A 13,280-nucleotide genomic window follows, 5' to 3' on the forward strand; every position below is an offset into this window, starting at 1 on the left:
AGGGACACAGACTTTTCAGTGAACTTGAACTAAGCTATGGTTCAACTAGAAAACAACTGACACTGATTTCGTCTGCTTCCAGCCAGAAACCAGGCTAGCTGAGTTTTGATCTGCATTCTGGGGAGCAAAACAACCTCAACTGAAAGTGGGAAAAAGTTCACTTAGCCTCTGTGAATCCAATTCCCATGGCTTTGCACAACTCTGCTTAAGCTATTATCTTCAGAACTTTTGACTTATGTTGCACTAAACTGGAAATCAATTATTAATGCTATGATCATGTCCGTTTTGGGAACAGAGAACAATGTATAATGGGATTTTTAAAAAATTATGTCAAGATATTGGAAAAACTGGAAAATAAAAAGTATAAAACTTGCTTTCTAAAAACATTCGTCGGTTTAACTGAAGAGCTGTCTTAAGGGAACAATATCACTCTTATAATAATAAAGCCACGGTACAAAGTTTCAATGTGTTTTGGTAGTGCAGAGTGAGGCAATAGTAGCATGAATATAACTGGTAAGTATGACAAGATATGGGACAGCAGAAAAGATGATCAAGATGATAACTGTACAATATTACACATGTATGTATGTCTGAAAGTCCTATGCTGTACGTCTGCTCCCAGGTCTTCTAAGAATTGTTAAACAAAACAACTGAAGAAGAAACATATGTTTCACAATACTCTAGGTCTGGAAATACATTTATTTTATTTTATAACAGTTAGAAGAACTCTCCACTGCCTTCTTATTTATTTACATATATAAAAATGCCCCTTGTAAGCAAGTTCTCTGTACCTTTTTGTGTGCTACCCACCCAATTATTTACTTAGAAAACATCAGCAGAATACACACAGTATGGAAACATAGTTGTTCTGGATTTAGTTAGTTTGATTTATCTATTCAATTACAGGAGGTGAGGAAATCAATATTCTACAGTCTTTAAATCTACTTAAATTCAGAGAAGGTGAACTGCATATGTAAACATTTATAGCCATGGGACTAACATGACATTACCTATGGAGGGCCCTATTCAAGCTGCTAATAACTGAATCAAAGACTTTTTTCAAATCTCACTGTCTATATGATTTATATATTTTACCAGTTAATGGGCCTCAAAATGCCCAGAAAGGAAATGTAAAAGGAACCTCAGACTTCTCCTGCCTCCATAAGTATCACAAGCTCTATTGTCCAGGAGCAGCCCCCCCACCCCATTTGCGGCAGTCCTTTGTTCACAAAAGAGGCTATGCCATTTGCTCTTGATTCACAAAGGTGTAAAAGAGCTATGTACTCTCTCTGTCTAGAAAATACATGTTCATGCTCTATAGCAGTAGGTGAAATGAGCAGAATACATTCTTGAAGAATAATGCCTACCAGATGCTAACAAAAACAAGAGAGCAAGATGATTAGTATTCTGGGAACTGAATGGCTCAGGTGATTCATCCTGTGATATGGAGTTTTTCCACTTTAGATCATCAGTCCAAATCTGTCCCAAGTCAGTAGTATCCAAAAGTTGTGGCCATCTGATTTTTCACCTGTCTACTTGAAACTAGCTAGTAATCTCACAGCGTTTTCTAGTTGAGTAGCACCTGCATCTCAAAGAACCACCGTCACAGATGAATGAGATGAATTCATTAATTTGTTGGCAGTCTCAGTAGAAAGGCCAATAATAAGTGGGCATAGAGATTAACTACCTTATGTCCCATAAAGACTGAGTCTTTCCCTTTTCACATAGCTGAAGGGCAATGTGCACTGGAAACTGGTACAGCTGAATCCCACTGTGTGCTAAGAAGCGGCCTTCAGCCCCCAGAGCTTTTAGTCCTTCGCCTTCCACAAGCACCACATCCATAGTTTTTTTTAGAAAGGCAAAAAATAAATCCGTATATAACAATTTTTTTAATCTCTCATTTACCCAGTCTACCCAAGTCCTGTCTGTCAATTTATTCCTTCTATATTTCTGCCTAGAGTAACACCCACCAGGAGTTGCAAGACATTAACGTTACTACATGCATCCCTGCAGCTGAGTCTTTCCCAAGCCAAGCAATGATCCAGCAGCAAGTGCCCAATCAACAGTGTCAGGTCATTTTAATTTCTCTGCACATCTCCACAGTCTATAGGGCATAGCTGTTCCTAGAAGTAATCATGTATGCTGCACTGGCATCTCCGAGCCCACTGCAGTCAGTTCTGACTTAAGGCTGTCTTTAAAAATCATCAGTTTACATTTTTCCAACTGAATCAATTACATCAAGTTTAAAATCCCCTTTTTAAGCATCCCCATTCTACAGTGTACAACTCTAACACAAAAACCCTCAGTTCTTTAAAAGCACATTTCAGTAAACAAAACACTAAACTGATCAGACCCCACAAATTATTACTTTTTCTATAAATATAGTAAAATTCTTATCAAATAACAACATACTCAAACACTTATTAAAATAGCTATTCTGCTACTAACATTTGTTCTAAAAGGTATTACTTAAAAGAGCTTGAATTTACAGCTCCGGCATCCCTTTTAATGAAGAGACAGAAGGTAAAAAACTGCAAGACGGGCACTGCGGGGTTCCTGTTTTCCTTGGCACTGAACAGGTGATGTCCCTTATAAGAATGGCTTGTTATAGGACCATTATTAAAACCTCTTGACTACTGTGGAGAACTGAAAAAGGGCCAAATCCTCCCCCTGCTTCACAGATCAGCACCACGAACAGAGGACCTGAATGCAATCACTATCTGTAACAACAAACTACCTTTATACCATCCAGGTAATTACAGATTCAGGTCAAGGACTCCAGACCATATTGATTACATCTCTGTGCAACAAGGACCCTCCAGCACTGGCCGTCTCCACTCATGCAGGGGGACAGCTTAAGTATCTATGACGCCAAGATTCCTCAGGCCCTATCAACGCCAGTAACAGGAAACCAATGACCGCTCAGGCCTGTCAGCTATTGCCTCTGGCAAGAGGGACAGAATGGGAATTCATAATGTTGGTTACTTCATCTGCCAGCTGCATTCACACATCTTTACTACCTGAGTAACTGATCTCTGCTGCTCCAAAGAAACACTCCTAGGTGTATGGTATTTGGGAATAAATATTTGATCACACACAACAGAAAAGAGCTTGGATGTTTTAAGGTGTGACAACAGAGGCGTTTATTAAATTCCAAGGGAGAGTATTGCTGGACAGTACAAGTTTGCCATGTAGTCCTTACCTCAGTGGTGTTTGTATGAATAATAAAAGATCAAATGAATGAAGTTTTCACTTACTTCATCAGGGGCGGGGGGAGGGAGAAAGAATGGCTCAGCCGGTTATAATATGTCAATTGCTTTCTTTTGTTACCATTTTGTTGCTCAAGTGGCAATGCAACAAAATTGTTTCATGGCCCATGGGTAAATTTTAAAACAATCAGTTTTACTTGAGAAAAAAAATATTGTTTTCCCTAAGTCTATATTTATTTTTTAATTGAACAAGGCTATATTAATATCTGTTGCTGTATACACCTGAATGCTTCTATGCAATCTGTTAAAATTTGGGCTAAATTCTACTCTTTTAAAAGTCTTATAACTGATTTTGAATGTTTGTCACTGTCAACCTGGAATTATAGTGCATTTAAATCCTTAAAGGGACATTCTCCCCCAATGGATGTGAGTGGTATGTGTGCATTCAGGGACAAATATAAGGGACATCTTACTGAAGACATTTTTGCTAACTCTTATATTTAAAGATACAGTTAAAATGTAAATAAGTTTATATCCCTCATTGATCTAAAAAAATACTGAAATGCAGAAGAAATAAAACCATTCACATCTGCACTTAGATAATAATCCTACTGAAATACTGTACCTTTACATTTGACTCGCATAATCTTCATCATTGTTCATTTTAGTTTTTTTACAATAATATTTTTTCAGGGAATCAAAGTTGTTCCATTACACCATTATACTCTAGGACAAAATATTAATATAAACATCTTAGTACGTCAAAATAATATCCTTACACAAAATATCCATTTTATTATAGTTGGTTCTATGAAATATTTCTTGATATATTTAGTGTGCTATTACTAAAGTACTCTTCTGATGTTATCACTTGCATCAAAGAATCTCTTATTTACCTTCATTCAGTGTGACTTATTTCATTTACTTCTATCCAGTCCATTAGGAATTTTCTAAAATAGAGCATTCATTCACTTATAGGTATATAAATTATGGCATTGTTTAGAAAAGCAATACTGGCAAAGTTGTTCATCTATGGCTTTAATTTTACACACGATATTTTAAAATTCTTACGTCTATTTAATTTTAATCTAATTATGTTAGGAGGATCATGTATAGTATTGCCTCCTGGTTCAGCTCTCAGTTCTGAAATATTACCTGCAAACTAAGGGTAAAATTTTCAAAAGCATCTGAGTTACTTAGGAGTCTAAGTTCCATTTTCAAAAACGATGTAGGCATTTAGCAGCTTAAGTCTAACTGAAAGTCAATGGCACTTAGGGTCCAAATGCCTAAGTCACTTTTGAAAACGGAACTCCTAAAGAGCAGATATTAAGCTCTGAACATCTTTGAACGTAGACACTGGACAAGGTTCCTTTCACTATATGGTATTGAGAAGAACTAGCTGTGGTGTTTATATTTCACAGAAAACATTCACAATAATATGGTGACCACCCAACTGATGCTATAGAGATGTAGGCCTGCATACTCTACTTGTGCAGCGGGCAAGCTCTCTTTCACTCCATTTACAAACTATCAAATGAAATTGTCGAAGCTCTTTGTAATTCATTAGCCCCACATTCATCAGCTCCCCTGGGTCTGCTGCATGCTGAATCACAGCTTGGAGATTCGTACCGTACACCCCACAACAACTCTAACCCCCACACCCAGGAGTCCATGGAAATCACTTTGTGCTACATGCTTAGCGAACGTCCAGCAAAGGTGGTACATTGAAAAATATAGACTGAGCACTGACAGGGACAGCAGCACGGACATACTTAAGAGTTTTATGGCTCGACTCATAAAATCATAGGACTGGAAGGGACCTTGTGAGTGCTTAACCACCCTGACAGTTAGAAAGTTTTTCCTAATGTCCACCCTAAACCTCCCTTACAGCAATTGAAGTCCATTGCTTCTAGTCCTCAGAGGTTAGGAAAAACAATTTTTCTCCCTCCTCCTTGTAACAACCTTTTATGTACTTGAAAACTGTTATTATGTCCCCTCTCAGGCTTCTCTTCTCCAGACTAAGCTAACCCAATTTTTTCAACCTTCCCTCATAGGTCATGTTTTCTAGACCTTTAATTATTTTAGTTGCTCTTCTCTGGACTCTCTCCAATTTGTCCACATCCTTCCTGAAATGTGGTGCCCAGAATTGCACACAATACTCCAGCTGAGGCCTAATCAGCGCAGAGTAGAGTGGAATAATTACTTCTCATGTCTTTTTTCAGAGTAGCAGCCGTGTCAGTTTGTATTCGCAAAAAGAAAAGGAGTACTTGTGGCACCTTAGAGACAAACAAATTTATTTGAGCATAAGCTTTCGTGAGCTACAGCTCACTTCATCAGATGCATTCAGTGGAAAATACAGTGGGGAGATTTATATACATAGAGAACATGAAACAATGGGTGTTACCATACACACTGTAACAAGAGTGATCACTTAAGGTGAGCTATTATCAGCGGGGGGCGGGGGGGACACCTTTTGTAGTGATAATCAAGGTGGGCCATTTCCAGCAGTTGACAAGAATGTCTGAGGAACGGGGGGGGGGAGGGGGGAGGAATAAACATGGGGAAATAGTTTTACTTTGTGTAATGACCCATCCACTCCAAGTCTCTATTCAAGCCTAAGTTAATTGCATCCAGTTTGCAAATTAATTCCAATTCAGCAGTCTCTCGTTGGAGTCTGTTTTTGAAGTTTTTTTGTTGAAGAATTGCAACTTTTAGGTCTGTAATCGAGTGACCAGAGAGATTGAAGTGTTCTCCAACTGGCTTTTGAATGTTATAATTCTTGATGTCTGATTTGTATCCATTTATTCTTTTATGTAGAGACTGTCCAGTTTGACCAATGTACATGGCAGAGGGGCATTGCTGGCACATGATGGCATATATCACATTGGTAGATGTGCAGGTGAACGAGCCTCTGATAGTGTGGCTGAGGTGATTAGGCCCTCTGATGGCGTCCCCTGAATAGATATGTGGACACAGTTGGCAACGGGCTTTGTTGCAAGGATAGGTTCCTGGGTTAGTGGTTCTGTTGTGTGGTGTGTGGTTGCTGGTGAGTATTTGCTTCAGGTTGGGGGGCTGTCTGTAAGCAAGGACTGGCCTCTCTCCCAAGATCTGTGAGAGTGATGGGTCGTCCTTCAGGATAGGTTGTAGATCCTTGATGATGCGTTGGAGAGGTTTTAGTTGGGGGCTGAAGGTGATGGCTAGTGGCGTTCTGTTATTTTCTTTGTTGGGCCTGTCCTGTAGTAGGTGACTTCTGGGTACTCTTCTGGCTCTGTCAATCTGTTTGTTTATTTCAGCAGGTAGGTATTGTAGTTGTAAGAATGCTTGCTTACAACACTCCTGCTAATACATCCCAGAATGATGTTCGCTTTTTTTGCAACAGGATTACACTGTTGACTAATATTTAGCTTGTGGTCCACTATGACCCCCAGATCCCTTTCTGCAGTACTCCTCCCTAGGCAGTCATTTCCCATTTTGTATGTGTGCAACTGATTGTTCCTTCCTAAATGGAGTACTTTGCATTTGTCCTTATTGAATTTCATCCTATTTACTTCAGACCAGTTCTCCAGTTTGTCCAGATCATTTTGAATTTTAATCCTACCCTCCTAAGCACTTGCAACCCCTCCCAGCTTGGTATCGTCTGCAAACTTTATAAGTGTACTCTCTATGCCATTATCTAAATCATTGATGGAGATATTGAACAGAACCAGACCCAGAACTGATCCCTGCAGGACCCCACTCGTTATGTCCTTCCAGCATGACTGTGAACCACTGATAACTACTCTCTAGGAATGATTTTCCAACCAGTTTTGCACACACCTTGTAGTAGCTCTATCTAGTTTGTTTATGAGAAAGTCATGCAAGACAGTATCAAAAGCCTTACTAAAGTCAAGATATATCATGTCTACCGCTTGCCCCCTATCCACAAGGCTTGTTACCCTCTCAAGGAAAGCTATCAGGTTGGTTTGACATGTTTTGTTCTTGACAAATCCATGCTGACTGTTACTTATCATCTTATTATCTTCTAGATGTTTTCAAATTGATTGCTTAATTATTTGCTCTATTAATTTTCTGGGTACAGAAGTTAAGTTGACTGGTCTGTAATTCCTTGGGTTGTCCTTATTTCCCTTTTTATAGATGGGCACTATATTTACCCTTTTCCAGTCTTCTGGAATCTCTCCCATCTTCTATGACTTTTCAAAGATAATTGCCAATGGCTCAGATATCTCCTCCGTCAACTCCTTGAGTATTCTAGAATGTATTTCATCAGGCTCTGGTGATTTGAAGACCTCTAATTTGTCTAAGTAATTTTTAACCTGTTCTTTCCCAATTTTAGCCTCTTCTGATCCTACTTCATTTTCACTGGTATTCACTAGGTTAGCCATCCAATCACCGCCAACCTTCTTGGTGAAAACCAAAACAAAGAAGTCATTTAGCACCTCTGGCATTTCCACATTTTCTGTTATTGTTTTTCCCCCTTCATTGAGTAACAGTCCTACCCTGTCTTTGGTCTTCCTCTTGCTTCTAATGTATTTATAGAATAGGCAATATATATGTTTTATACAAGCTTTTCTGGTAGGGGCAGGTTGCAATAAATGATTTTTGAGAGAGAGCCTAGTGCACAATATAACCTGATGCATGAATTAGGGCCTCTATAACAGAAGATGATAACGAACAGGAGTATTTATGCACCTCACCAAATTCAGTACCTAGACTGCTATGTATATTCACGTGAATCAGATTTCCACAATAAGGAGATACTCCAAGATACAGGCAGTATTTGGTCTGCTCTTTGTGCACATGTAGCCTGGGGATAGCTCTCCATAATCACCAATCCCCAGAACCTTCTCAGAGCAGAGAAACAAGTGATTCAGAAACACAACATCCTCATCAGATTGCAGTAACAGAACAAGCGTCAGCATTAGGGACTGAAATCAACACATGCATGCAAATTTGGTTGCATACTGCAAAAAAAACAACCACCCCAAAACAAACAAAAAATCATTTATCCTTTACCAAAAGGTAAACCCTAACGTTTAACTTTACCCAAGGTCACTTTTTATCAAAATGTTAACCGATCAAAAGGATTTAAATATAAATTGAGCAAATAAAGTCATTTTCATTAAAGAAACCCAACGAAACCTACCTCCAATCTTTGCTGTTAAAAATAGCCCTTCCATAATTTAAATATAATTTACTAAATTCTGTCTAACATAATAATTAGATCTCACTTCTTTATTACAGAAATGGGCCTGATTCTATATTCAGTAACTTTGATTTTATTCTAGTATAACTCCCTGGCTCTCATTGGAGATCTTCCTGATTTACATCACTGCAGGTGGCCTATACTTTTTAAAATTAAGAATTATTTTAAATCCTCTGTGCCAGAACATATTACATGATAGCATGGTTTTCCTGACATACCTATAAAAGTTATCATAATAAAAATATGTACACTGTTGTCGTTTTAAACACAAAGACAGAGCTGTGACCAGCAGGGGGTTGGTGGGTAAGGTTGAGTGTGTGTGAGCTATTAAATGCGGCTGCAAGAATAATCAAAGATGATAAACTGTACTTGTAATCTTTTGATGGCAAGACCAAGTGATAGCACTTGATAAGAGGGGCGCCACACTGGTCACATCTCTAAGCAACAGGCAATCAAACAACCAGATAAGCATCTTCATAAAGTGCAACAGACTCAAATGTATGGGTCAGAACTGAAGAATCACTTCCTGGTTCAGGTTAGGTAATAAAAAATTTATGACCTACTTAAAAAAAAAAAAAAACCTTTCAAACCTAAAAAGGTATTTTCCAATAAACTTGTTTTCATAAAGAATGTAAGCCATTTAGGACGTGCCTTGGTAATATCAGCAGGAAATAAGAATATTTGCAGTACTGGACTTTTGAAGACAAAAATTTAATGCAGCTCAAGAATGGTATTTAAAATAAAATCCTTACATTCAAAACTGAGTTTAATGTAATTTGCTGCACACATCCATTAAGCATTTTTTTAAAATGAAAAGGTTAGAGGAAGAGAGAATGAGTGCTAAATAGTCTGTCTCTCATCTGCTGGACTCCGTTTCAAGTGCAGAATGAAACCCTGAGAAAAAGTGCATGCATTTTCTTGTATCTCCTTAACCCTTTAGGAGAGGCCACATCACTAAACCATCAAATGTAATCTGGCACATCTATCTGTACTAAAGAGTTTCCGCATGGGAAAGAACCAGGGCTCAGCCAATACAAAAGCTTCAAATAGAGGTTAAAGTCTCTGAATCAAAAATCACTGCAAATCCAAACTGTTTGGAAGTGGATTTAAATCAAATATTGCTATCAGCATGCCACTGGCAAAATCCATGTATTGTTTGTAAGAAACTTATGAGGTATTATAACAAAACTGCATTGTTGTACGAGAAATATATTTTAGACTTATAACAATATACACTAATTTTAACGTGGACACACATGTTAAAAGCATTACCAAAAAAAGCTTCATCACATGCATATGAGCCCCTTTATACAAAGGCCCCATCTACACTACAGAAGAGGGTTATTTAGCACAGAGAGGTAGGCTTGCATGGTTTATTGTCTGTAGTGTAGATGGAACAACGTGGTTATAGAATCATGTTACAGACTAGCTAAGGACTTAGGTCACAGTTCGTTATTTGTATTGTTCTAGCCACCCTGCAAATGCCCCTAAATATGCTGGACAGCTGCCATGGTTGGATTTGTAGGGTGGAATAGCCTAAAACATTAATAATTTGGTTTTCAAAATTTCAAATATACTGACCGAGATTACCATTATGATCTAAATCTGTTAAATTTTATTTTTAAAAGATGACATTTTTCAGATGAACTACTACAAAAATTCATCGGTTTGGATACTTGTAGGTTTCCCTATATAGCCAAGACAATTTTCTCAGTATTTCATATACATTTATTAAAAATATTCCCAGGACGCAGTCCCAGATGTCTGCCTAGTTTCAAGCAGGGTTAATTTAACAACTTTAAAATGTCTGAAAATAAGGATTTATAATGTCAGTGATGACATAACCTTAACTATGGAGTGTGAATGAAATTGCTACACTTAATTATAAACACGGATCTAGAAAAAGACACCAAAATAAATAGATCTGGCACACAAAAGTACCATCTTGGATTCAGAATTTATATCTATAGCAAACAAAGTCCGGAACAGGAGCTTTCATTTTAACTCTCTTTAAAACACCCTTCACAAATCAGTTTCTTTATGTGTTGCAGTTTCCTTTTACAGTTTAAACCTCAATCCAATCAGCAGTCTCTAGGGATTTTCAAATCGCTAAAGATTAAAATCCTCTCTGACTCGACTGGTTGACTAATGCTGTGTGTTTAATAATTCTACTTGTGAGAGATTTTATTTGACAAAATCCTGCTGTGTGCAACCTTCACATTCTATACAGCTGTACTGGAGTATAAAATCCCACTGCTCTTGTTTCTTTATACATAGCATACCATGGCACTAAGAAACAAGGGCAGAAAACTTTATACTACATATATTATTATGCTGATATTGAAATAATCATGGTTTATTTAAAGTTGTTCTCCATTGCAAAAAGAGTCAGTGAAAAATATTCCTGCTAAAGAAACACTGATTAGTTTATCTGATAGGCAGTGTTCACTCACAGACATTGCTAATATATACAAGGATATTTTTCATTGGTAGGTAATTTATAACCCTGATAGACAGAGATTATTAGTGTAATGATTTTCTAAACTTTATGCTTTCACTAATAAAAGTATTCCTGTGTTAGCCCTGACACACCTTCTCTTTCTTTAGATCAGGCACTTTGATATTCTGTTTAAGTAAACTGAACACATATATTGTATTTAGATTTTATACCAGTACTGCTACTTCACATTCAAATGATCAAAGGCAAAATGAGTCATCATCCAGGTAGGTTTCAATATAAGTTAATTAAATATACGATAACACAGACCCTACAGGAGATCTGAAAATTTTGACAGCTCTTTAAATATATGATTAGATATATGATTAAATATATGATTAAACAACATGTTACTAAGTAAATAAATAAAAGTTTGACAAATGCCATTAATGTCAATCAAAACACGTGTTTTCTACCTGAGGTAGCATCGATCACCGTTGAAACGCCTCTGCGATCAGAAATCGGACGTGATGATCCTGGCATGCTAACAGGTTCAGAGCGAACAGGCTGAATCCTAAAATTTAAAATCATATGTGTCACCTGCGTCAAAATCACTGCTCGTTAAGGCCGTTCTTAAATCAAGAAAACTGAACAAGTCCAATCAATTAAAGAACTATTTATTCTAAAATCAACCAAGCGTTGAAAGCTTTTATTTTCCACTGGTGTGTGGATCCAATCAATGGATGATAAATTTCATGAAAATTAAGTATCTCCATACTTTTTCTTAAGATTAGAGCTCTTAGAAAGCCAGAAAGAAAAAAGAAAAAAAGAAAACCCTAGCTCCACAAATTCCCCTTATTGCCCACAGGTATGGTACAAGTCCTTTGGCTCGGCAGGCAAAACTGGTTTGTGTGAGGATGAAAAGGTTATGTTTTTAACTACCCACTCTCCTGCCAGCATACATCTTTCTTCATTTTTTTATATATATATATATATATATATATATATATATATATACATATACACACACACATATAATTATTTAAATATCCAGCATCGGGACATCAGCTGGCTGGGTTCCAAAGAACCTTAGAAAGCCAGGTATACACATTAAGAGTCCAATCTGGAATATCCTTACACAGGGGGCAATGTAATTGAAGGCAATGGGCCTACTCACATGAGTAAAGATTATTCACATCAAGTTCAGGGCCCAGGAGAGTTTGCATAATTTTCAGCAGGGTTGGTCATCTTCCACACTTGCACTGTTTTATTCGTGGGAGATGAGAATACGGTCTAAATCCCAGAGAGCCAATACCATGAAACTTTAGGTTCCAGAATCATCTGTTGGCTCTGAAAGTCGTAGACTTGTTAAGCTTGTTAACTCTTTCTAGCTATCATAGGGGAAGCAGAAATTTATGACGAATATGGCACTTTTTAAAAATCACTGGCTACCAATAAATACTAACAACCTCCCCCCAGAAAGCCCACATTCAAAGATTGATAACTTTAAATTAATGAAACTGAGAACAACTAACATCTGAAAGTTTTGGGGAAACATATTGAGATGAACTACGTATTATACCCATTTTCAGCAGAGTAACAGCACTAGGTCTCACTCTGACACCTTCTGATAATCTATTAGCAACTGTTGACACATTACAAGGAAGTCAGCTGCTCCCAGAAAGTGCTTAATAATGTTAGGAAATCATAAAAATAAGAATGGAGGAAAACAAAGCAAACCCATACAAAGTACACTGAAAAAAGGCAAGGATATGAGTTACTCTTTAAGAAGAAACAGAAGTCATGAACCAACTCAAGCAGCGACTTTTGTTTTGTTGTATTGAGATGTTCTTGCTGTTGGCAGAGGCAGATAAAAACATACTTCCATCATACAATGTGATTTTGCCAATGACAAAAAAAGCATACATGAGGGAAAAGGTTTTCGAGGCATCTCTAGGTTCAAATCTAGTACCAGAATTTTACATAATACACTGAACAAGGAAAGAAAAGAAGATGGAAAAGGGGGAAAAAAGACATTCCAGTAGTTCACTTAGTGTTCCAACACACTGACCCCTTTATAGTCAGCAGGCTACAAATCTACACCCTGATGCTCCTAGTCATGTTATAGCAAATGATGTTGCTAAGCAATGCAGAAACTGTGAAAGGCAATGAAGCACTGAACATTTTAGAGCTTAAGTGCAACAGAACAAGACAACTGGACTTTGCACATATTCCATTGTTATTCAGGCAAGAAGCAGCAACAGAAGGGAATCTAGGCGACCACTAAAGATATTTGCATAGAAATTCTGATCATCACTTTGTCCTAGATGAACTTTTATCATTAACAAGGCATGTGATAGTCTAAGCATCTGATCCAAACAAGCTTGATATTAATAGTTATGTATTTACATGGAAGAATTTATTTGAGCAA

The 13,280-nt window shown here is 37.4% G+C and overlaps 1 protein-coding gene across 11 annotated transcripts in view; it reads right to left on the minus strand.

Annotated features, from left to right (window-relative positions):
- BCAS3 (BCAS3 microtubule associated cell migration factor) overlaps positions 1–13,280 on the minus strand; it is a 494,723-nt gene that overhangs the window by 249,690 nt on the left and 231,753 nt on the right. For all 11 annotated transcript variants that reach the window (XM_037880509.2, XM_043531385.1, XM_037880505.2 and 8 more), the window contains one exon: positions 11,326–11,423. In XM_037880509.2, coding sequence (XP_037736437.1) covers positions 11,326–11,423 — 98 coding nt within the window. The remainder of the gene's footprint in view (positions 1–11,325; positions 11,424–13,280) is intronic.

Source organism: Chelonia mydas, chromosome 17 (genome assembly GCF_015237465.2).
Source record: "Chelonia mydas isolate rCheMyd1 chromosome 17, rCheMyd1.pri.v2, whole genome shotgun sequence".
NCBI lineage: Eukaryota > Metazoa > Chordata > Testudines > Cheloniidae > Chelonia > Chelonia mydas.